Genomic DNA, 22,578 nt, shown 5'->3' on the forward strand with positions numbered 1-22,578 from the left:
AAAAAGCTGTAAAGCGTAAATTAGTCGAGGCCTGGTTTCCTGGCCTCCCAACATTTTATATCGAATCATAGCAGGTCACAAGCCTGAACCAATGTTTTCAGGACACAAAGGAATCATGGGAGCCATGTTCCTTTACAGTCTGAACATCTGCCATATGGCATATTCTGCAATTCATGTTCTGAACCAGATTTAACAAACATAGTTGCATTTGGCAACACAGCCAGTTAGGTCTCCTTTGTTCCTATAAACTGGTTGTTCTATTGAAATAAATATTGCTCTCATTTGAGCAGTAAGGTGTGCCACCATTGTAGCCATGTTCTTTGATCACCAGAAACCATTTTAATTGATCCAAACTCAGTAAACTGCTTTAGCCAAGAGTGATTAGAGTGCCGAATTTGCACTGTGTGGTGCCAGACGTTCTTCAGCTCCAAGTTGGGCAAAGATTAGGTTTTCCTTATTCTCTTGGGATTTCTGATGGCCTTGGTGAGCTGAGCCATGGACTGCTCGCAAGGTAAGGAAGGTAGAAGGCTAAGGGTTAGGTACTGTAGACCATACCACTGTGTATATTCATACTGTCTGTTGCTCTAAGTAGGTTACTACTATGACTTCCCCCCCCCCATTTGTTTAATATGTCTTGTTAAATACTTCTGCGTTGCTTTACCACTGGTTGGCTCCAGATTTCTACAAGTTAACTCCTATTGCATTGTCTATTGGATGTCCCATTCTGCTGACAGTATTGACTTACTTTGTGTAATCTGCCTTGAGCCCCAGCAAGAAAGGCAGACTATAAATAAAATAAATAAATAAAATGAAATTTTAATTTTTCTGATGTATAAAAACATTTGCAGTAAGGAATGAATACCAAGATATTACAATGATGGATAGATATGTTCTTGATATTAAGAAACACATGATACTGTGACACTTTTGTCTGGTATAAAGCAATATTTGTATCCTTATAATGCAAGGAGTCCTTCTTCCCAGCCTTTTCCCCACCATCCTGTTGCTTGGTAAATTTAATGCAAGATCAGGGGATTCAAGGCTGAAGATTCACTTCTCATGAACTACTTCTCATGCTTATCTGGATCTGTTCCACAAAGTAATCTTTTCATTGAATAATAAACTTCCCATTAAAAAAAGTATGTTGTTTAGTAACTCATTGTCTGAAATTGCTGTCCTTGAATAAGCCTATGGAGATCCGTTTTTGCATATGTGAGGAATTGCTTTTTTTGGAAATATTTTTATGCGTGTAGGTAAACAGATGGTGAGACAGACAGACAAGTTTTTTTTAAAAAAATTAGAAGTGAATAATGCACACTTTAAAATTAAGCCCTTCACTGACCTTTTCCCACCTCATCCAGGTGGAACAACAAAGGCCAATAGATGACATAGGTTTACCAGCAGGTGGGGATGGAGTGCAGGTCTATAGCATGGCTTGGCCTGTAAGGACTAAAAAGAATGCCACCATATTTATGGCAAGAAAGATGCTATTTAGTATGTGGATTCCTTGTACAATTGACATTAATTGTATCTGATTTGGTGGGCGGGGGGGGGGAGGATCTTTTCATGACCAAGGGTAAAAATAAAATCTAGCTATGAAAGATCATGTAATGCCAAAGAAAGCATTTGATGCCCCCCAAGATTGATGATTATACTTTACAGATGGATGGAGCATTTCATAGGACTAAAACCATGGCTCTTGGTGAATAAGGGACTGTGTAATCCTATATGATTTTCTTTTGGTCACCTCTATTGAGGCAAGTTAAAACATTTTTATTTTGCTGTGACCTAAGCAGTTGTGTTTTTAAAAATTATCCTTGGATGCTTCTGTTTTTAGTGTATATTACCTGGTTTTAAAAGTGTTCCAAGATATTTAATGGTGCTTTATGATTTCATTTTTTTTTTAGTTTTATAGTGCATGTTGCTTTGAAAGGTGGCATGAGAATTCTGTAAAACAAACAAGAAAACACTAGGGCATAGCCACATACCTGGTTTCTGTGTTGCTTGTTCAACACAAAAGCACATGAAATCTCTTAGGAAAAGACCTTTCTATCATGTCCTCCTGGTGCCATCTCAATGCTCAATGTATGGATCATGCACCTTCTGCTGCCACTGCTGTTCTTCTGACCCCAGCAGGAGATCGGAACTGTCTATTAAATATCTTGTGTATGAGGACAGTAAAGCCCTGTGGTGCAGAGTGGTAAGCTGCAGCTCTGCAGTCAAAGCTCTGGTCACGACCTGAGTTTGATCCTGATGGGAGTCGGTTTCAGGTAGCCGGCTCAAGGTTGACTCAGCCTTCCATCCTTCCGAGGTCGGTAAAATGAGTACCCAGCTTGCTGGAGGTAAAGTGTAGATGACTGGGGAAGGCAATGGCAAACCACCCTGTAAACATAGTCTGCCAGTAAACGTTGTGATGTGATGTCACCCCATGGATCAGTAATGACTTGGTGCTTGCACAGGGGACTACTTTTACCTTTTTATATGAGGACAGTAAAGATTTACTGATGTCATTTACACCCACCTTTCTCCTGAATGAGGACCCAACATATATTGAAACAGTGCATCTGATCCTCTGAATTAGAGCCATGATGGATTAGCGCTGTGAGTGTAGATAGATGAAATTATATTTTGTGACAAAAATGCATTCCGTTTCCATGAATAAAGCCACAAAGTGCTTCTCTGGTAGTTTCAAGATAGCACGTCATAAATACAGTTATATCAGAGTGATATGTATGAAATCTTAGAAGGCAGTGGCTGGTTGCTCTTTCCAGGTCATGTAGTTTAGTTTGTGTATCTGAGTGTGATTTTAGTACTTAAATCACTTTTTACTTCTCCATCTTTAATTCCACAAAGCTAAAGGACAAGAAAAAAGTGGACCAACCTGCTAAGAGACAGGTTTGGACATTTTTTGTCCCAAGAAGTACAATGAATATTGGAATATTAATCTTGACAATGCATCCAGTAATCGTTTTGAAAGACAGAAAGATCTGTAAAATTAAAAGTGACATCAGCTTGAGAAGTTTCAACCAGAGAGAAAGAGAAAAAGAAATAGAGAGCAGTGGAAAATTGACAAGGAGTATCTCACTCCATTTTGTAGAATAAGATGGTTGCAAAGATGGGGGAAGAAAGACTTTTGCCACACAGTCTTTCAAGGCTGCGTGGAAATAGCAAAGATTGAAACAGCAGCTGAACTACCAATTATATATTATATATTTCTGTTCCATATTCACGCAGCAGTCTGAGGGAAGTTTCAATAGCAATTTTTGTTATAGCATGGGGGAGGGAGGGGTTCTTTCTTTTGTTCCTTTTTAAAAATGCAATTCTGATGCAAGATGTTAAAAACATATGGTGGCACAACTGCACCATATATTCCTGAATGATTATTTAGGCCCATTCCAAACTGGTTTCCATCCAGAAAATGGAACAGAAACTGATCTAGTCGCCTTAGTGGATAACTTATAGACATAAGGAAAAAAGAAGAGCCCTTGTTGGATCAGACCAATTGGATCAGTCTTCGCCACCAGTGGGAGATTTTTGGGGTGGAGCTGGAGCCTAAGGAGAACAGGGTTAGGGGAGGGGAGGGACTTGAATGTCATAGAGTTCAATTGCCAAAGCGGCCATTTTCTCCAGGTGAACCGATCTCAAACCAGCTTACGATCACCTTCCCTCCCCCTCCCCCCAACAGACACCCTGTGAGGTAGGTGGGGCTGAGACAGCTCTAAGATAACTGTGACTAGCCTAAGGTCACCCAGCTGGCTTCAGACAAGCCAAAGAGATAAAATTTTTAGACATCCTAAATGACTGTGCCCTCGAACAGTTAGGCATAGACCCACCAGAGGGGAAGCGATCCTGGATTTAATACTCTGTGGTGCTGCCGGTGACTTAGTGCGGGATGTAGATGTAGTTGAGCCAATTGGCAATAGTGATCACAATGGCATCAAATTTAATTTAGATGTAAGTGGGAAAGTGACTGGGAAATCTCATACAATTACCTTTGACTTTAAAAGAGGGAACTTCTCCAAAATGAGAAAACTGGTAAAGAGGAAGTTGAAAGGAACAGTTAAGAGGGTTAAATCTCTTGAAAAGGCTTGGGGGTTACTCAAGTTTACATTACTAGAGGCTCAGCTAGCTTGTATACCGCAGGTCAGGAAAGGTAGTAATAAGTCCAAGAGGTCACCACCATGGCTAATGGGTAAGGTGAAGGAAGCAATTAGAGAAAAAAAGTCTTCCTTCAGAGACTGGAAGGTTTGCCCAAACGAGGCGAACAGAAGCATACACAAACTTGCACAAAGGAAATGCAAGCAGATAATTAGAGATGCAAAAAAAGATTTTGAGGGGCTTATTGCTAAACACATCAAAACAGACAATAAGAAATTCTTTAAGTATATTAGGAGTAGGAAACCAGCTAGGGAAGCGGTTGGACCATTGGATGACAATGGGAGTAAGGGAACTCTAAGGGAGGATAAAGCAATTGCTGAAAAACTAAATGAATTCTTCTCATCTGTCTTCACTGTTGAAGATACAGGGCAGATTCCTTCTCCTGAACAGAGATTTTGGAGAGGGGAAAATGAGGAACTGAGGCAAATAGTGGTAACAAGGCAGGAAGTCCTAGAACGTCTAGACAAACTGCAAACTAACAAGTCACAAGGACCAGACAGTATTCATCCCAGAGTTCTTCAAGAACTCAGATGGGAAATTGCTGAACTTCTAACAAATATATGTAATATGTCCCTTCGATCAGCCTCTGTACCAGAGGACTGGAGAATGGCCAATGTAACACCAATTTATAAAAAAGGTTCCAGGGGGGACCCAGGAAATTACAGGTCAGTTAGCTTAATGTCTGTTCCGGGTAAATTAGTGGAAAGCATTATTAAAGATAGAATTGTCAAGCATATAGAAGGGCAAGGTCTGCTGGGCAAAACCCAACATGGCTTCTGTAAGGGTAGGTCCTGTCTCACTAACCTATTAGAGTTTTTTGATAGTGTCAATAAGCATGTGGACAGGAATGAGCCTGTGGATATTGTGTATTTGGATTTCCAAAAAGCTTTTGACAAAGTCCCCCACCAAAGACTGCTAAGCAAACTTCATAGTCATGGGATAAGAGGACAAGTTCTCTTATGGATTGAGAGCTGGCTGAAAAATAGGAAGAAGAGAGTAGGAATCAATGGTCAGTTCTCACAATGGCGGGATGTGAGCAGTGGGGTGCCTCAGGGATCTGTGTTGGGACCGGTGCTTTTCAACCTGTTCATCAATGACCTGGAGTTGGGGTTAAACAGTGAAGTAGCCAAGTTTGCAGATGACACCAAATTATTTAGGGTGGTTAAAACAAAATCGGACTGTGAAGAGCTCCAGAAAGATCTCTGTGTACTGGAAGAATGGGTATTAAAATGGCAAATGAGATTCAATGTGAGTAAGTGTAAAGTGATGCATATTGGGGCAAAAAATCCCAACTTCACATATACACTGATGGGATCTGTGCTGGCAGCGACAGACCAAGAAAGGGATCTTGGGGTGGAAGTGGATAGCTCAATGAAGATGTCAACCCAGTGTGAGGCTGCTGCAAAAAAAAGGCAAATTCCATGCTGGCCATAATTAGACGAGGAATAGAGAATAAAATTGCTGATATCATACTGCCCTTGTACAAATCTATGGTGAGACCACACTTGGAATACTGTGTACAGTTCTGGTCACCACAACTAAAAAAGGGTATTACAGAGCTTGAGAAGGTGCAGAAAAGAGCAACCAAAATGATTCAGGGACTAGAGCAACTGTCCTATGGGGAGCGGTTAGGACGCTTAGGGCTGTTTAGCTTGGAAAGAAGGCGGCTGAGGGGAGACATGATAGAGGTCTATAAAATTATGCATGGTTTGGAGAGAGTGGACAGGGAGAAGTTTTTCTCCCTCTCCCATAATACTAGAACACAGGGTCATCTGCTAAAGCTGGAGAGCAAGAGATTCAAAACAAATAAAAGGAAATATTTTTTCACACAAAGCATAGTTAAATTGTGGAACTCCCTGCCTCAGGATGTGGTGATGGCTGCCAGCTTGGAGGGCTTTAAGAGGGGAGTGGACATATTCATGGAGGAGAGGTGTATTCGTGGTTATTAGTTAGAATGGATACTGGTCATGCTGCATACCTATTCTCTCTAGTATCAGAGGACCATGCCTATTATTTTGGGTGCGGTGGAACACAGGCAGGATGGTGCTGCTGCACTCGTCTTGTTTGTGGCTTCCTAAAGGCACCTGGTTGGCCACTGTGTGAACAGACTGCTGGACTTGATGGGCCTTGGTCTGATCCAGCAGGGCCTTTCTTATGTTCTTATGTTCATGTGTAGGAGTGGGGAAACAATCCAGTTCACCAGATTAGTGTCTGCCACTCATGTGGAGTGGGGAATCAAACCTGGTTCTCCAGAGCAGAGTCCACCACTCCAAACGGCAGCTCTTAACTACTATACCACACTGGCTCTCTTTACACTCCTACAGTTCCCCCAAATTGCACCCAGTGTTGTTTGTTGCTACCTGCTTTGTCCCTAAATAGCTACAAAGAAAGTGTCTGTGTGTGCTGAGTGGACCGCAGTGGATTAGCTGAGCACTTCCTCTGCAATCTCAAGGGGGCAGGATGGCTGGCTGCAGGGGCCACATTCCCCAGATCTGCCAGTTATTTTCAGTCTTGAATGGCGCTGAGTTTCCATACCATCACCATAAAGATGACATTTAACAAAACAATCTTTGCTGTAGTTGTGAAAAGAGATGGAAGTAGGAAGCAAATGTTACCCAAGCACAAATTATTCAGTCCAGAAGGAAGTAATGGAATGTTGTGTCAATCAAAATGTTAGCAACTGGGGCTGTACTCCACTATTGCAATTTGTAGAGATTTTGCCAAGGAATTCAGCAGGCAATAGATTGCATGTGTATCATTCATTTTACAGAATTACCCAACAGATGGAATACATGCTAAACATCCATACTCACAACTACACCCAGCACACACACTTCTACTATGTCTTTTGATGCATGTCCTGGCAGTGAATATATACTGAGGCATACATTTAGGCTCCTATCAGTCCCATATTCTAAATTTTAAAATATCCTGGTCTCTCTCTTGTTTAAAAATCCTGGCGTATAAAATCACCCATATCACTAAATTCCATAAAAATAGGCAAGCATTTTCTCCCTGGAAGAAACAATCCTCCACTGCGCCAAATCTTCACAGAAAGGTACACACAGTTTGTACTTCTCCAGAGCAAAATGCGTGCTGAATTCTGCCATTCCCAAATGGGAGCAAGCAACGTTTTCTGGTCTGTTGAATGGTCTGCATGCAGCGGGGAAAGCATTCAGCTGTTGCCTGAGAGAGAGAGAGAGACCGGGGAATGCTGGGCTATGCTGATGTAACAGGCTCTCTGCAATTTTCATTCAGATGTGGTTGGCTGCAAGCTGGCAGAGAGCCTCAGCTACGCCTCCAACTCCGATGAGGTAATCCCAGCTCCCCTTTTTTGGCTACTCCAGCGGAATCTGCGCTTCCCCCAGCTTTCAGGTCAGCTTTCTCCCCTCCCTGAAATCCACCTGTCACAGAAAGACCCCCCCTCCCCCTCCCTAGACTGCTATCTCTGGAAGGCATATCCCAGTATGTTTTTTTGGGGAGGTGGGGGGAGGAGCAAAGACAGGAAGAAATAGACTGCCACGGATTTCACGATTTGCTCTGGCCTCCAGGTCCGATCTGAATGGGATTTCAGCAAGGAGGCCCGGTGCTGCCAGACCTCCCGTTCCTAACTGACAGCGGGGCAGGAGAAAGTGCAGAACACCAGCCCCTGCGAGAAGGAACAGCTGCTGCCCTCAGTGGCTCGCTCCTGGCCGGTTAAGCGTCTCCCTTCGGAGATGTATCCTCTCCGGAAAAGATGGAGCGGTACTCTTCAGCTCCTTGCAGCCAGAGGGAGATGCTTCTGCTGGGACGAACTCGCCACGCAGTAAGGGGTTTCGCCCTCCGGGGCCAAGCCCTTGGCCCTTCGCGCCCCGCACCGCCCGCGTCGTCCAGCAGCCGGAGAGCCCTTTGCGCGCCCTTCTCCCCGCCGGGGACCCAGAGCGCCGCGCCGCGGGATGGACGCGCGAGCCGCTCCAGCACCCCGGACAGCTCCTCTCCGCCCACCCCGCCGCGCCGACCCTTGAACCGACCCGTCCGGCGCGCCTCGCGTTTCCCCTCCGGGCGGCTCGCTCCTCTGGCCGGGACTCCAGCCCGAGAGCCTGGTTCGAATCCCGACGTTCCCCCCTGCGGTGTCAAATGATCCCCCAGGGCTACAGATCTCAGAGAGAGAAACTTCAGAGCCCTGACAGCTTCATCCAACGAGGAGGTTTTGGGAGCAGCAAAACGATGGAACCAAAGAAGCGTTAGGAAACCCTGGGTTTCCTGCTTAGCTGAGTTGAGAGTCTCTGTATACGAGGAGGAGTACAGTGTGTGTAGGTAGGATATGGTTCTGCTGTAGTAGAGAGAGGTGGTGTTAATTTCCATTTTAAACTGGCTTTTTAGAGCCCCCCCCCCCCATTTTGAAGCTCAGTTTAAGTATTTATAATTTGGATGAAAGTCTGCTCTGGGTCCCACCTACCCTCCCCCCCCCCATTAATCCCCTCACCCCCCCTTCTATGTTTCCCCATTTGGGAGATTTAAAAGAAGGGTTGATCTCTAAGCAAAGGAGCCTGGCTTTTGTATCAGCTGGGATTTGCACTTAGGAGACAGGACGGGGACTGGCTTGAACATGCTGTACAAACACCGCCGCCACTTCAGTGAGCTGCAATATTTGAGAGACTGACCATTTTGTTGTGTGGTGGTGGTGGTGGTGGGGAAAGCATCTTCCCAAGAAACTTTGGCACCAAAGAGAGGGGGAAGCCCTCCCCAGAAATCCCCCTTGCATTTGACTCTCCTGAGCTGATTGTAACACAAGAGATTTCTTTTCCTGTGTGGCCGAAAGCAAACCAGCCAGCCCCAGCATTGCCACATCTGGCCAGGATTTAAGGGCTTAGCTACAGCCATCACTGCAGTCCACAATGGCAAATGAACCGGTGATTCTGAATGTTTATGACATGGTGAGTAAGAAACAATCCGACGCCTCTGTTCAGGGCGGGAGGTGAGGGAGACAATTCCGGTATGTGATTGGACAAGCAATTTTGTTATGATAAGCCTAGCTGCACACACAGCCCTGGTCAGGCTGAATTACCACAGCCATTTGTGACAGAGATGCTGCCGACAGGAGGTTTTCTTCTTCTTTGCAGCCCTACCAGAGCAGGGGAAAGGTAAAATACAGCAGGATTGTCAGGAGATTACTGAGAATCCCCCCCCCCCATATTGACAAAAGCTTAATGAGAGGGCAGGGAGAGACTGCAGAGATGCAATAGTTCAGCTTATTCTCAGAGCTGGATGCCCTTGACTTTCAAGGCAATTAAATGTGCTAGACTAGAGAGGGTGATAATGGGAGCACTCCTAAACCGGTCTACTCAGAAGTAAGTCTCATTTCATCCAGTAGGGCTTACTCCCGTGACAGTGTTCTTAGGATTGCAACCAATGGGTTCCACTATACCCAGGAGAGCCGTATGCAGCCCTTTTAAAGTCCACCAAAGTCAAATGGTGCTTATTCCCAAGTAAGTATGTAGGATTGCAGCCATATTCAGGACTCAGGTGTATGGGGGAAATGTCAAGTAGAAAGCGGAAATATTTTAAGATGAATAGTATCACTAGAAGAATTGCTACTCTGCTACTGTGTCATAAGAGGTAAGGCCCTCTTTTCTATCAGTGGGAAACAGCTCTTTAATGTTTCCATGTCCATTTAGTATCTTTCCCCCCATTATAAGAATTAGCTTAGAAAAAAAAGTATAATCAGGGCCTGATCATCAGGCATGTCTTTTATAACCCAAGAATCAAAAGATGAGCCGAGCCCCAAACTTTTGACTAACGGTAATTTTATTGTCAAATTAGACCCAGCAGACAACTTTTTCATAAATGCTACCACCTCTAAAAAATATGTTGACATCATAAATACTGATATTGTATCAGAAAAGACATCAGTTGCAGAGCCTTAGCATATCAAAAGAGTTGTGGTGGAAGCTTTTGTGAGGAATTTCGACAAGAGTAATGATAAGCACACAAAACAATTGCTTCCTGTTTGAATAAAATGAAACTATTGCCTATCAGTTGAGATTGCCTCAAGCAAAGAAATGACAAAGGCAACTAAGGGGAGGTAGATAAGCACTGAACTGCATAGAAATTTCCTAACCTCACAGTCTCCCAGTAAATAGAGGATCCGGCTGCTAAACCCGGCAATTTAGCAATCTCTAGCAAAGATTAGTTAATAACAGGAGATTCAGAAGCAGGTGACCTTAACTGTGAAAAAACCCCTCCTCTCAAAGTTTGCTTGAGGGAAAGATATCAAAGATATCCCCTTAATTAAAAAGTATAATATGACTGTATTGAAACAAATCATACCTCTAGGTTGTTTCCAAAATGGTAATACTGTTTTGACCCTTTGATAATTTAAAAAAGAAACACTTCGAAGCTGTATGGCTTCTAATGCGTCTGTTGATTTAATGATGTCTAGAAAGCAAGCTGTAAGATTTTGTTTATTGCTTATGTGTTTCAAACACACTCTTTAGAGGTTCAGCATGGGTAAAGTTATAAGTAAACAGAGGGGTTTTTTCCCCCTTTAACTATGAGGGGATTTTAAATTGCTGAAACCTTTAGAAGTGTTTACCTACCCAATTGTAGAACACTTGCATTTTGTAAACATGTTGCAGATATGGGAAAATGTTTTGAAAAAAGCATGTCTTATTTAATTCCTACTTCTTTAAAGGTAGAAATGCAAACCTGAGAAACATTTCAGTATAATTCTGGGGTGAAGCTGTTTCACTTTGGGCCTTCTACCAGGCTGTGCTCTGTGTTGAGTTCTAGCTGCCTTTCTGCCCCTGTCATTTTTGAATTTTCCCTTTACAAACATTCTCTCACATGTGTCTAGGTTCAACCAACGCTAAACTACAAATTCCAAGTGTAGCTTGTTTCTTAAGAACACAGAAGAATCAGTCATTCAAGCAAATCAATCCCTCCCGCACCAAATTAAAAAAAACAACAGCAAAAAACCTCAGACCACAAAAGCATCTTCCTCAGGAGAATTTCATTTAAAGCTGCAACAAATGCTCTTCAGACATGCTTCTTTTTTGCAACTCAATTTTGAACATTCAAAGGTGGCTTTGGATCCTTGCTGTGAATCCTGCCTCCCCTTACTGAGATCTTCCCAGTTCTAAATCTGGTCTCACAGAAAAGTCAGCTGCTATAGAATTGAGCTTCTCAGCTATTAATTTCAGCTCTAGCAATTGTTTCCTCATTTTTGAAATCTATTTGTTCCATCAGAAAAAGGAAATATGTTAGATTGGCAGTACTAGATGCTGAAGCCTGATTATTTTTTTCCCTCCAGACTGTTCCAGACGAAGTAGCAGGCTAAACTCCCCCATAATCCACATGTCTTCAAATAGAATTGAAAGGATTTCTTCTGAAGATGAGAGTAATACATTTGCAGTGACCTGTTGGCTCTTGACTTTTCATCTATAAAACTGGCAGCAGAGTACATACAGGAGAATTTTCTGTCTCTGCAGATCTGGGGTTTCTGATGGAGATCCTGGCTACTGGGAACTGACCCAAGCTATGTTATGCCTAGACACACCCACTTTAGTACACACAACTTCTAAAGGCCTTGCAATGACCCTACTGTTTGTCTGTTTCTCTCCCAGCTTAATCACTTTAAATGTAGAATGTGTTTTGCCTCATCCCCCTCTTTTCCCACTAAAGCAGTCATAATTGTGGAGTGGATTCAGATTACCAAGGATTTCCTAGGCAGTGACTGCTAAAAGAATCCTGTCTCTAATTCCACTATATTATTATGGTTTGTCAAGTATGTTATGGGCAACATAGAAGCTACATTCTGATTTGCTTAGTTCAGATGGGGGGGAACCCCATGTATGTCCTTTGATTAAGACCAACTGAAATAACACAATACAATGTGCAAGCTTTTGAGTTCTCTAGAATGCTTTATTGGGCTGCATATTAAAACCAAAAGGGTGTGGGAGAGAAGAGGTTTCAGGCCCTGATCTGGTGGCCACTCTCCCTTTTTCTTTCCAGAAAACCAAAGGAGCTATGTGATACCAGCTCCATCCTGCCCCACCTTATACATTCAGATCTGGCTGGCAGTCTATGCAGGATGCAGACAAGAGGCCTTGATCAAGCTCTGAAACATCTCCCTTCCCTTTTTGGAATATCCAGCCTGATGAAGAATTCTAGAGTACTCAAAAGGATTGCACACTATTGTGAGCCAGCATGGTATAGTGGTTAAGAGCGGTGGTTTGGAGCGGTGGCCTCTGATCTGGAGAACCGGGTTTGATTTCCCACTCCTCCAAATGAGCAGCGGATGCTAATCTGGTAAACTGGATTTGCTTCCCCACTCCTACAGATGAAGCCATCTGGGTGACCTTGGGCTAGTCACACACTCAGCCCCACCTACCTCACAGGGTGTCTGTTGTGGGGAGGGGAAGCGAAGGTGATAGTAAGCTGGTTTGGTTTTCCTTAAATGGTGGAGAAAGTCGGCATATAAAAACCAACTCTTCTCCTCCTCCTCCTCTTCCTCCAGTTGTTCCTACCAAAGGCTAACATGGCTTTTGGTTTTGATTGATCGAACCAGTGTGGCTCCCCACACCCTGGAGAAAAAACAATTTAGCAAAATTATAGACTAGAATCCAATTAACAAATCTGGTCACATACACATGGACCATCGACCCCAATTTGGCTGCTATTGGGAAGAGGTTAGTTTCCCCACTTCTCCATAGCATTGTGGTGTTTCTATGCATTTCTCAGGGTTTTTGTGTCTTTCCCAAACCTGCTTCACTGCAATGTTTTGGGAAAGATTCCAGTAAAGCTGGGGTGGCACCTAGTTGAATGGCAAAGCCTGGATCCTTTCAGTCCCACCCACATCAACACTATTTTGCCTGTCCCAGTCCCCTGTAGTAGCCACCCCCTCCCCAGTGAGCTTTTTTTAAAAGCAGCAATTGACATATTGTTATAATGTTATCATTTTAGAACAATCTGTCAATCAGGTTCTCTGAATTCCCAGCTGCCATTAAAAAACAGTAACTTTCCTTAAAGCGGCACAATGAAAGAGGCTAGACACTTATTGGAACAAAAAATGAAATCTGGGAATTCAGAGAACCTGACATACAGATTGTGATAATATTATAATCTTGTAATGACATGTTAGTTGCCTATTTTAAAATATTCAAAAGCACAGCACTGGCCCTGGGGCCACAGCTGCCTTGGGAGACTGGGGCAGGGAAAATACAGGGTAACTGGAAGCCCTCTGGCGGCTGCCCTGTATCAGCAGCCTCAGCAGCAACAGGGGAACCACACATGCCTGCCCCTGTGTGGAAAACACCGTGGTCCATTATATCTCTTCCTTTTGAAATGATCTCTCTTTGATAGATCTTTGACAAATATTAATGGTTCCTCCTGGCTAGAATAGTCTCTGCTCTGCCCAGATCAATGGCCAGTCTAATTCAGAATGTTTCCTGTGATGTATGAAGAATCATAATTTCTTCTGCCAACCTTAAATTATAAACACTTAGGCATGATCCAGCCACAGTCAAGCACTTCAAACTCCCACTGACTTCAGGGTGAGAGCTAAGCATCAATTTAAATCTTTTCCACAATAGGCTTTGAACATATTTTTAACCTTGGTTTGAACATGCCATTTGAGTTCAGTGTTTTTGTAGGGTATGAAACAACACTCAATTAACAGCCTTTGAAAGCAGTTTGGTTAACACTCCTTTACTAATCACTTTAAAGAACAAGGCTGAAATGCAGGTGCACTTACTTTGCAGTGAAATTGATGAACAGGGGTGTGCATTCAGAGATGCTGAACTGAAAAAAAGCCAAAAAAAGAGGCACAGTTTTCATGGAGCTGAAAAGGCAAAGCCGGAAAAAAGCTGATTTTTCCAGATTGTTCCGGTTTTTTCAGGTCAGTAATCTTTTTTTTGGGGGGAGGAGCTGTTTTCTGAGATTGATCTACCAAACTTGCATTGTAGCTGCAGGTGCCTCTCCTTACAAGAACTCCCAAGTTTGTGAAGATTAGGTCAGGGGTCTAATTTTATGCCCCCCCCATTTTCCTCCATTGTTTCCAATAGGGGGATGGATGGGGCACTATCTTTGGGGGCCCATAAAATTGGACCCCCCTGAACTAATCTTCACCAAACTTGGGGATTCTTGTAAGGAAAGTCACCAGCAGCTACGCTGCAAATTTGGTGCCTCTGCCTTAAAAAGAGCCCCCCCCCCGAGCCCTGCAAAGATTTCCCATAGGGTTTAATGGAACTGAAATTTCAAATATTCAAAAAAAGCTGGGGGGTGGGGGTTAAAGGACCATATTGGTATGGGAATTCTGCTTTTTTCAGATTTTCCTATAATTTCCGGGTCAATTAAACCTGAATCTGAAAAATACCGAAAAAATGGTTCACACCCCTACTGATGAATCATAAACCCCTACATACTCAAGGCCCACTGAGTTTAACAGGGTATAAAAAAGAGTAAGTGCAATTGTTGGTTTTGATGGAACTCAGATCAAATGAGTTCTAAGAATGTGTTCATTTATTTATTTTTAAATTTATTTTAAACATTTTAATCTTGCATGCTTCACAATCTAATACCCAGGCCTGCTCACAATATCAATTTAAAACAATAAATCAGTAAAGAATAATAACTATTAACTATGCAAACTATCATAAGAAACAACAACAAGGAATTAGCAATAAAAGAGACTAATTACTAAAACCTATATTTAGGGCAATCAACATAAAAAAAGAAAAACAGTTGTTGGTTATTATAACAAAAACAAATAGGGAAATCAATGGCTTTAGTTAATGCTAGTTATGAAGCATTATGATTTTCCTAGGATGTCCTGTTCAGAGAATTCAAGCTGAGGTCTGACTCAGAGTAAGGAAGTAAGAAACAAACTAACAAGGAACCTTTCCAATCAGCAGAGTAAAACAGATTTTGAAACAAAAGTTTTTTTTTTTGCTGATAGATCTTCTTTCCATATTGTCTCCACCACTCATTACTAACTTGGAGAAGGCTTTCTTGATTTTATTAGCAGCAGCTCTCCTTACTCTGCTCATGCTAGTACTGTTCTCACTGAAGTGTTCCTTTCATAGATTCAGTTGCATAGCACATTGCACAGCTGCAATCTGATGGATTTGTGTGCAAGACAGTGTGATTTATTACTTTTGCTAGTGCATGAGAGTATTGCTAGTGTGAGGTATTCCTCAAATCCCTTTCCCTTTAATATAAATTCTAGTAGAAGTTTATCTGTTAATTCTATATTCTGCCTATAAGTGTGTGAGTGATTCTATTTTGTGTGTTATTGTAAATATTTGCAGGGCATCAAAACTCTAAGTTCTTGTATGCTATTTCCATTACCAGTCTCTCTCCCACATGGTGTAGTAGTTAAGAGCAGCAGTCTGTAATATGGAGACTCGGATTTGATTCCCCATTCTTCCACATGAGTGGTGGACTCTAATCTGGTGAACTGGGATTGTTACCCCTCTCCTCCACATGCAGCCTGCTGGGTGACCTTGGGTTACTCACAATTCTCTCAGAACTCTCTCAGCCCCACCTACATCACAAGGTGTCTGTTGTGGGAGGGGAAGGGAAGGTGATTGTAAGCCATTTTGAGACCCCTTAAAGGTAGAGAAAAGCAGGGTATAAAAACCATATATTCTTCCTCCTCTTCTTCTTCCTCTTCTTCTTCCTCCCACTCTCTCTTTCATTGCAATCCCATGCAAATTTACACCAATTTAAGTCCATTGAAATCAATTGATTAGAATGGGTTAACTCTGCATAGAATTGCACTGTTACAGCAGTGATTTCTATCAACTGCTGTTACCCTATTGTTTGTTTGTCATTAAGAACTCAGACAATACCTCAGCAGGGAGCAAGAGACAAGAATTTGGGTATGCCCAAGATCAAGATCTCAGTCCTGAAAAGACAGATTGCAGTTTACAAGGACACAGTCTTGCTGGCCCCCTTGGCTCCCATGACTAAATGCGCAGCATTTTTTTTTGGGGGGGGGGGATGCAACATGCTTCCCTTTGCCCCTTCTATAACTCTGCCATTTCTATGGGGTACAAAATGTAAGCTCTGTGCCTGCTGTTTAACTTTACCTACCAAATCACTCCCTGTGCTCACTCTGTAAAGTTATTTCCCTTCTGAGGGTGCTGCTCCCTCTTCTACAAGTAAAAATTGTAACTGTCTATACAACTGGTAACCTTTTTCCTATTTGCATGAAATCGGGAAGGAAGAATATCTTGGAAGATGAGTACAAACACTGAGAATTCCATTTCAGTGGGATGGAAACCAATGATATTACAGTTGGGTATATGTTTGGATTTAATTTCCTATAGCTTGGAATACTTCCTCCTATCTGCCTGAAATTTGGCAAGCATGAGAGTTACAATATCCAAAGTGAATGGAAAAGAAAGATATTGCTGGAAATGCATTTCCCCTTGAGACCGATAATAAAAATAAAATGAATTCATGCAAGAGAAAAAAAATCAAATGAAAATTGTTGACATTTTAGAAACAAAAATTAAGCAGAAACAAAAGCACATTTGCACAAATCCAATAACTTCTAGTCTGCCCCTAAATCCTAGAGTGGATTGTGAAATCCAGTCTGTATCAAACTCTGGAATGAGCACCATTGTGTCTTCAATTTGTTGTAGGCACCCTCAGAGGATGCATACTAGGCTTTGCATTATCTGGGAGTATGCAAATGTCTTACACAGCTCTGTCAGGCCTCATCTTACATGGAATTTTGGACCAGGCCTAGAATTTACCAGAAATTAGCAAATGTCATGTCAAGATATTGATCTGCCCTAACTGGAATCTAATAATCAAGCCTAAAATCAGTTCTGGAGAGAATTTGAAAGCACTTCTAGACTTTTGCATGTCCAACTTTCTGTGAATTGTACAACTGTTCTGTTAAATTAATAGGACTCACATCACATTTAGGATTGGGTGTTTAGAATACAAGAAAATTCACTGTTAAAAAAAGTTCTTGTTAGACAGGATTCATTCCATGCCATGCTTGTAAATTTACCAGAGACATCTAGCTGGTGGCTACTAAAGGAAACTGAATGTTGCACCTTGGTTTGGTCCAGTCACATAGTTCATATATTTTTAGTAGGACAAGGTCCTTCTGATGATGAGTCTTCCAGGGGAACAAATTCATATGAGTTGGCCCATTAACATCAGGGTATGATCGAGTTGAAAAGATGGAAAATGAAAATGGGGGTTCTTATTTCCCATGTAGTCACAGGGTCAAACTATTATCTGAACACATAGTCTGTTTCTTCACAACCTTGAGGGCTAGTACCATCATGAAAAAGAAAACAGAGATTTCTGGATGTTAACAAATGTAGCATTTCTCAAGTTACATGATGTCCAGAGCTGCAACGAAGTTTTGAATATAGCTGTCTCATATTGGCAATTCATCAATTGTCAAAGGAAGGGGAATGAGTCAAGAAATAATTGATACAAAAAGGTTTTTTTTCCAGTAGAATGGTGGCAGTTGGGAGGGGGTGACATCTGGGGATAACAATTAATATGAATTTAAAGTTCTGTCATGTCTGACAAAAAACGTGACCCTCATGTGGCACTTGGGAGCACTTTAGCCACAGGAAAGCTTAGCCTGAGGACAAAACTTCAATTAAGGGCTCTGCACAGATTTGAAATAACCACTTCATGAAGCCTTGATGCCTTATGTATTCAGTGATTGGAGCCATTTATCTTCACCCTGCTGGACACATAGTAGAAAAAAAATGCCTTGCATTTAATGAAATGTTAATAGCTAGAGTGGAGAACTACATGTACAAGATTTATTTTCTGCAACATAAAATAAGGGCTTCCAACTTCCAAAGGCTTAATTTACCCTAAATCGAAAGAAACCCATCACCCTGGATGTAGATGGAGATTTTAAACTATTTTTTCTCCCTCACTTAAATGAACACAGTATAGGAGAATAGGTTTTGGTTCACATTAGAAACCTGTGAAACAATGGGTCTGTTGAACACCCAACTGAAAGAGCACTGAAGGGGTAAATCACCCAATCTTGTTCTCCTACAAATGAACCTTAATCTAAAATTCCCAGGGGATTAAAAAAAAAAAAGTTAACAGGTGGCTGATGGGTCAACAGAAATATCAAAAGAAATTCCAAAGGGTGCTGCGTCCAAAGGTCTGCATGGTAGTTGCTCCCAGAAAACTTGGAAAATAATTTCTCTGCAAGTGAGAATAATTTCTGTTTTTTTAAAATGAATTCTAAGTAATAGAGGATTATTAGTAAAGCCCAAATATATAGAACAGCATTTAGTTTGCTTTTCTTTTTAGTTTGAAAATGTATAAGCTGTCTCACCAGAGAACCTGATTAGGCTAATATACTTAGGAGTTGTTCATTGCCTGACCCTGGCAATGCACTTCATGCTTAGACCAGCCATGGAGCCTGCTCCTGTTGCCTCTGGCAGCCAGGATTGGATCTACATTGTTTTGAAGGGGGGCAAAAGTACAAATTGACAACCCCCATATATTATATACTTTTCTTTATATAATCTGCTGCTGCCCCTGCTCCCCACCCCGTGGACTGCCCGGGATAGGCACCCCCCTTGGCCACTCTAGATCCTCCCCTGCTGGCAGCCAAGGCCCATGATCCCCAACTTCCTAGACTCACCAACGCCAATCTTTCCCTGGCCCCTGGTGAGAGGCAGGTGGCACAACCAGCCAAAGCTCAGGATGCAGACCAGGAGCTGGGTGCCAACTAGCCACAGAGGGAGGAACATGGGGCTGGAGTGGCCTTTTGGAGGGGGAGCTCAGGGAGAAGTGGCATGTGTTTAGAGGGGACCATAAGCAGGATTTCCAGGGGGTGGAGTTTCTGCTGGCCACAAGATTTTTTTTCAGGGCTCTTTAACATAGGAGTACTCACAACTCCCTGTTGATTACCAGGGCCCCCTTTCCCACCATTGAGTAGTGGGCCTCTAGAGGAAGTTATTACCAGCTGATGGAAAGTACAGGGTGTTAAGATAAAGGTAGTCCCCTGTGCAAGAACCGTGTCATTACTGACCTATGGGGTGATGTCATTTCACGATATTTGCTAGGCAGACTATGTTTTAAAGGGTGGTTTGCCAGTGCCTTCCCCAGTCATCTACACTTTACCTCCAGCAAGCTGGGTATTCATTTTACCAGCCTCAGAAGGATGGAAGGCTGAGTCAACCTTGAACCAACTACCTGAAACCGACTTCTGTTGGGATTGAACTCAGGTCACGAGCAGAACTTTGACTGCAGCTTACTACTCTGTGCCATAGCCTTTACTGGGTGTTACCCCCTTGCCGAACTATTTCCTCCAACCCTGTGTTAGAGGCATCAGTGTACAGCACAAATGGTTGGTCGAAGTCTGGGTTTCCTGAGACCTGCCCCTGAACTGAGGCCACTTTCAAGAGCTAAAACACTTTGCTCACTCACGGGTCCAGCAGAGCAAATTAGGTTGCCTCTTATTGAGGCAGTTGGAGAGGGAACTGGCTTGCACTGTGAAAGGTGGGATGAACTGATTGTAATATTCCACCAGGCCAAGGATGTGTTTCATTTGCTTGTTGGTCTGGGTGGAGTTGTTGTATTCCCAAAATGCCTCCTTTTAGGGAAGGGGTTGTAATCAGCCATTGCCAACAAGGAATCCCACATATTTTAGCTCTTTGAAGCCCACCTCACTCTTGAGAGGATTTACTTGTAACTTTGAAGCTCCCAGCACACAGAGGACTGCTCGAAGATGTGCTAAATTCAAAGCTTGTTTCAGAATAGTCCTCCATGTGCTTGGAGCTACCAGGTTACATACTAGACCATATTACCGTGCTTCCAAGGAAGGTCAGATCAGGAGAAATTAGTCATATTATTGAAAGGCAGAGACAAATTCATTACTTTTCAAATGGCAAGATTTGCTGCCACCATCATGAAGCATAAAAAGATGATGGGGCATGCTGACCATAATATCTCTGACCCATAATTGCTGTACTCTGGGTCACTTGTCATCTTTAATTTGTCTCTGGGTTGTATGATCTTTCCTTCCTATTATTATTATTATGTGTGTGTGTGTGTGTGTATATAATGATGAATTTGTATTTGAATTTTAATATTTTATGGGAAATATTTAATTCTTTAACTTATGTTACTATTTTTAATGTTATTGATTTTATTTTGGTGGAATTTCCACCTTATTCTATATTATTGCTATGACTTCCCCCCTACTGCAATAAAGACTTGATGATGATGATGATGATGATGAATTCAAAGCCCCAACCAAGCTGAAGATAGTTATGCCAATATAAGCAAGGGCAAAAATGTGGCAGTTATGTAGGAGGCAGCCACCAGCCACTGAAATGTGGTGGTTGCCCCAAGAAGCCTGAAGGGCATTTGAATAGGCCTTGGGAGATAGTGAAGGCTGTCTTCTATTGATCTTCTAACCAAAATAGTATCTGCCAGTGCCCTTTGGTTAGGTCCACACCTGGCAGGTACTGGGCTGCTCCTAGATGGCTGATGAGAAGGTCAGCTTTGGGCACCATGTATGAATCAAACTGGCAACCTTGTTTACCTCCCAGTAATTAACCCAGAGCTTTATCAACTCATTGGATTAAGAAATGAGCACAATAGGATATTCAGGTGCTTTGGGAAGACACCGGGTGCCATGTACACCATTCCACTTGCACTGGCTCAATGGGGATCATGGGTTGAGCCACTGTGGTGTGTCCTAGGCACTGTGAGAACACTCCTAGTACTGTGGCTACCACATGCTGGATTTGAGCCTTCGATCTGACCATCAGTCCATTGTGCAATTGCAAGGGCTCACACTTTGAGGTGACCTTCCGCCCGGGAGTCCTTAGTGAGAGTCAGGGCCCACCCTGCCCCTTGTCAGAGCTGTACTACTGTTAAAGATTGTTGGCTTCTGGGCAATCTGATCTTAATGCTGGGGTATCTGTTTATCTGGTAGGGCAGCAGTTCCCCATCACCTTCAAAACCTGTGCAGCGGTGCAAACTTCAAAACCTGTGCAGCGATGCAAACTATGAGTACAGTGGGCTGGCATCATGTTTGCATTTGCCTTCATAAATGCACAAGTTGTAAAGCACGAGAAAATCAGGCCCATTTATCACAAAACCTTTAAATGACATGGCCTTCCCTGACAGCAGAAGCATGGCTTTCATTTAGGCAGTGCCAGTCACTTCTCTACATTTTCCAGCTGTCCTTCAATCAGTTATCTTCTGTCACCCAAGTGGCTGGCTGCCAATGCCTGGTATCAGGGGCTGTCTCTGAAATGCTAGGCACGTTGTTTGATTCCTAGATAATAAGCATCATCTTCTACTTGGCCAAGTAGCATTTATCACAGTAAGTTATAGACCTCATAGAAGTTCTGTTGAATCTGTTATTTATTTATTTATTTATTTATTTATTTATAGGCCACTCTTCCCCAATGGGCCCCCCAAATGGCTCCCAACATCATTCTCCTCTCCTGCATTTTATCCTCACAACAACCCTGTGGGATTGGTTAGACTGATTATGACTGGCCCAAGGTCACCCAGTGAGCTTTCATGGCAGAGTTGGGATTCCAACCTGGTTCTCCCAGATCCTAGTCTGACACTCTAACCATTACACCAGTGTGGATCTGAAATTCAATAAAAAAATTCCTCTTCTAATATTGCATAGCAAAACCCTTGCTCTCCAAATAATGGTCTTCATCACCCCTTTGCTACCCCAAATAAGTGTTTCCAGTGCCTTCAGAGCACATGAAGCTGCCTTGTACTGAATCAGACCCTTGGTCCATCAAAGTCAGTATTGTCTACTTTGACCGGCAGCAGTTCTCCAGGGTCTCAGGCAGAGGTCTTTCACATCACCTACTTGCTTAGTCCCTTTAACTGGAGATGCTGGGGTTTGAACCAGAGTAATTGCCATGAGAAAACAGCAATGGCAAGTCACTGCATTGGCGATGCTTAGTGTGTGGGCCAAGTTAGCAACAGGTAAGGTAGTACACCTGTGTTTGCACTGTATATCTCTTCAAGTTGCAAGATGGAGCTTTCTGTTTAGCTAGACTGAATGCTAACCCCTCTAAGGTTATGCAAGGCAGAATTTTAAGCATACCATACCCAGAAAGGACCTGTCCTGTTCTTCTGGCTCTGTTGCTTCATTAGCTCATGCCCTCTTGGAATGCCGCTTTTATGAGGAACTTAGATCACGTTATATCTCTCCCCTTTTAATATATAAATATAATGCCTCTGTGTTTGACATAATGCATTTTTTAAATTAAGTGACAGGGATCGTAAGGCTATCTTGTCAGTGGCAAGATTTATTTCAGTCCTTATATCCCTCAAACATTAGATTTAAAATTACGCTGCTCAAGATCAATGGATCAAGGAGCTTCCAAGGGATAAAGGAAAGTTGCAAGATGGGATTCACAAAACTGAATGGTTCCAGATGAGAAGAAT

At 42.6% G+C, this 22,578-nt stretch overlaps 1 protein-coding gene across 1 annotated transcript in view; it reads left to right on the plus strand.

Annotated features, from left to right (window-relative positions):
- Window positions 1-8,957: 8,957 nt before the first annotated feature.
- Window positions 8,958-22,578, plus strand: part of LOC130478729 (deubiquitinase DESI2-like) — a 53,860-nt gene continuing 40,239 nt past the window's right edge. Inside the window, exon 1 of the mRNA XM_056850918.1 lies at window positions 8,958-9,074. Within this exon, the coding sequence (XP_056706896.1) occupies window positions 9,036-9,074 (39 nt within the window). The 5' untranslated portion in view covers window positions 8,958-9,035. The remainder of the gene's footprint in view (window positions 9,075-22,578) is intronic.

Source organism: Euleptes europaea, chromosome 6 (assembly GCF_029931775.1).
Source record: "Euleptes europaea isolate rEulEur1 chromosome 6, rEulEur1.hap1, whole genome shotgun sequence".
Taxonomy (NCBI): domain Eukaryota; kingdom Metazoa; phylum Chordata; class Lepidosauria; order Squamata; family Sphaerodactylidae; genus Euleptes; species Euleptes europaea.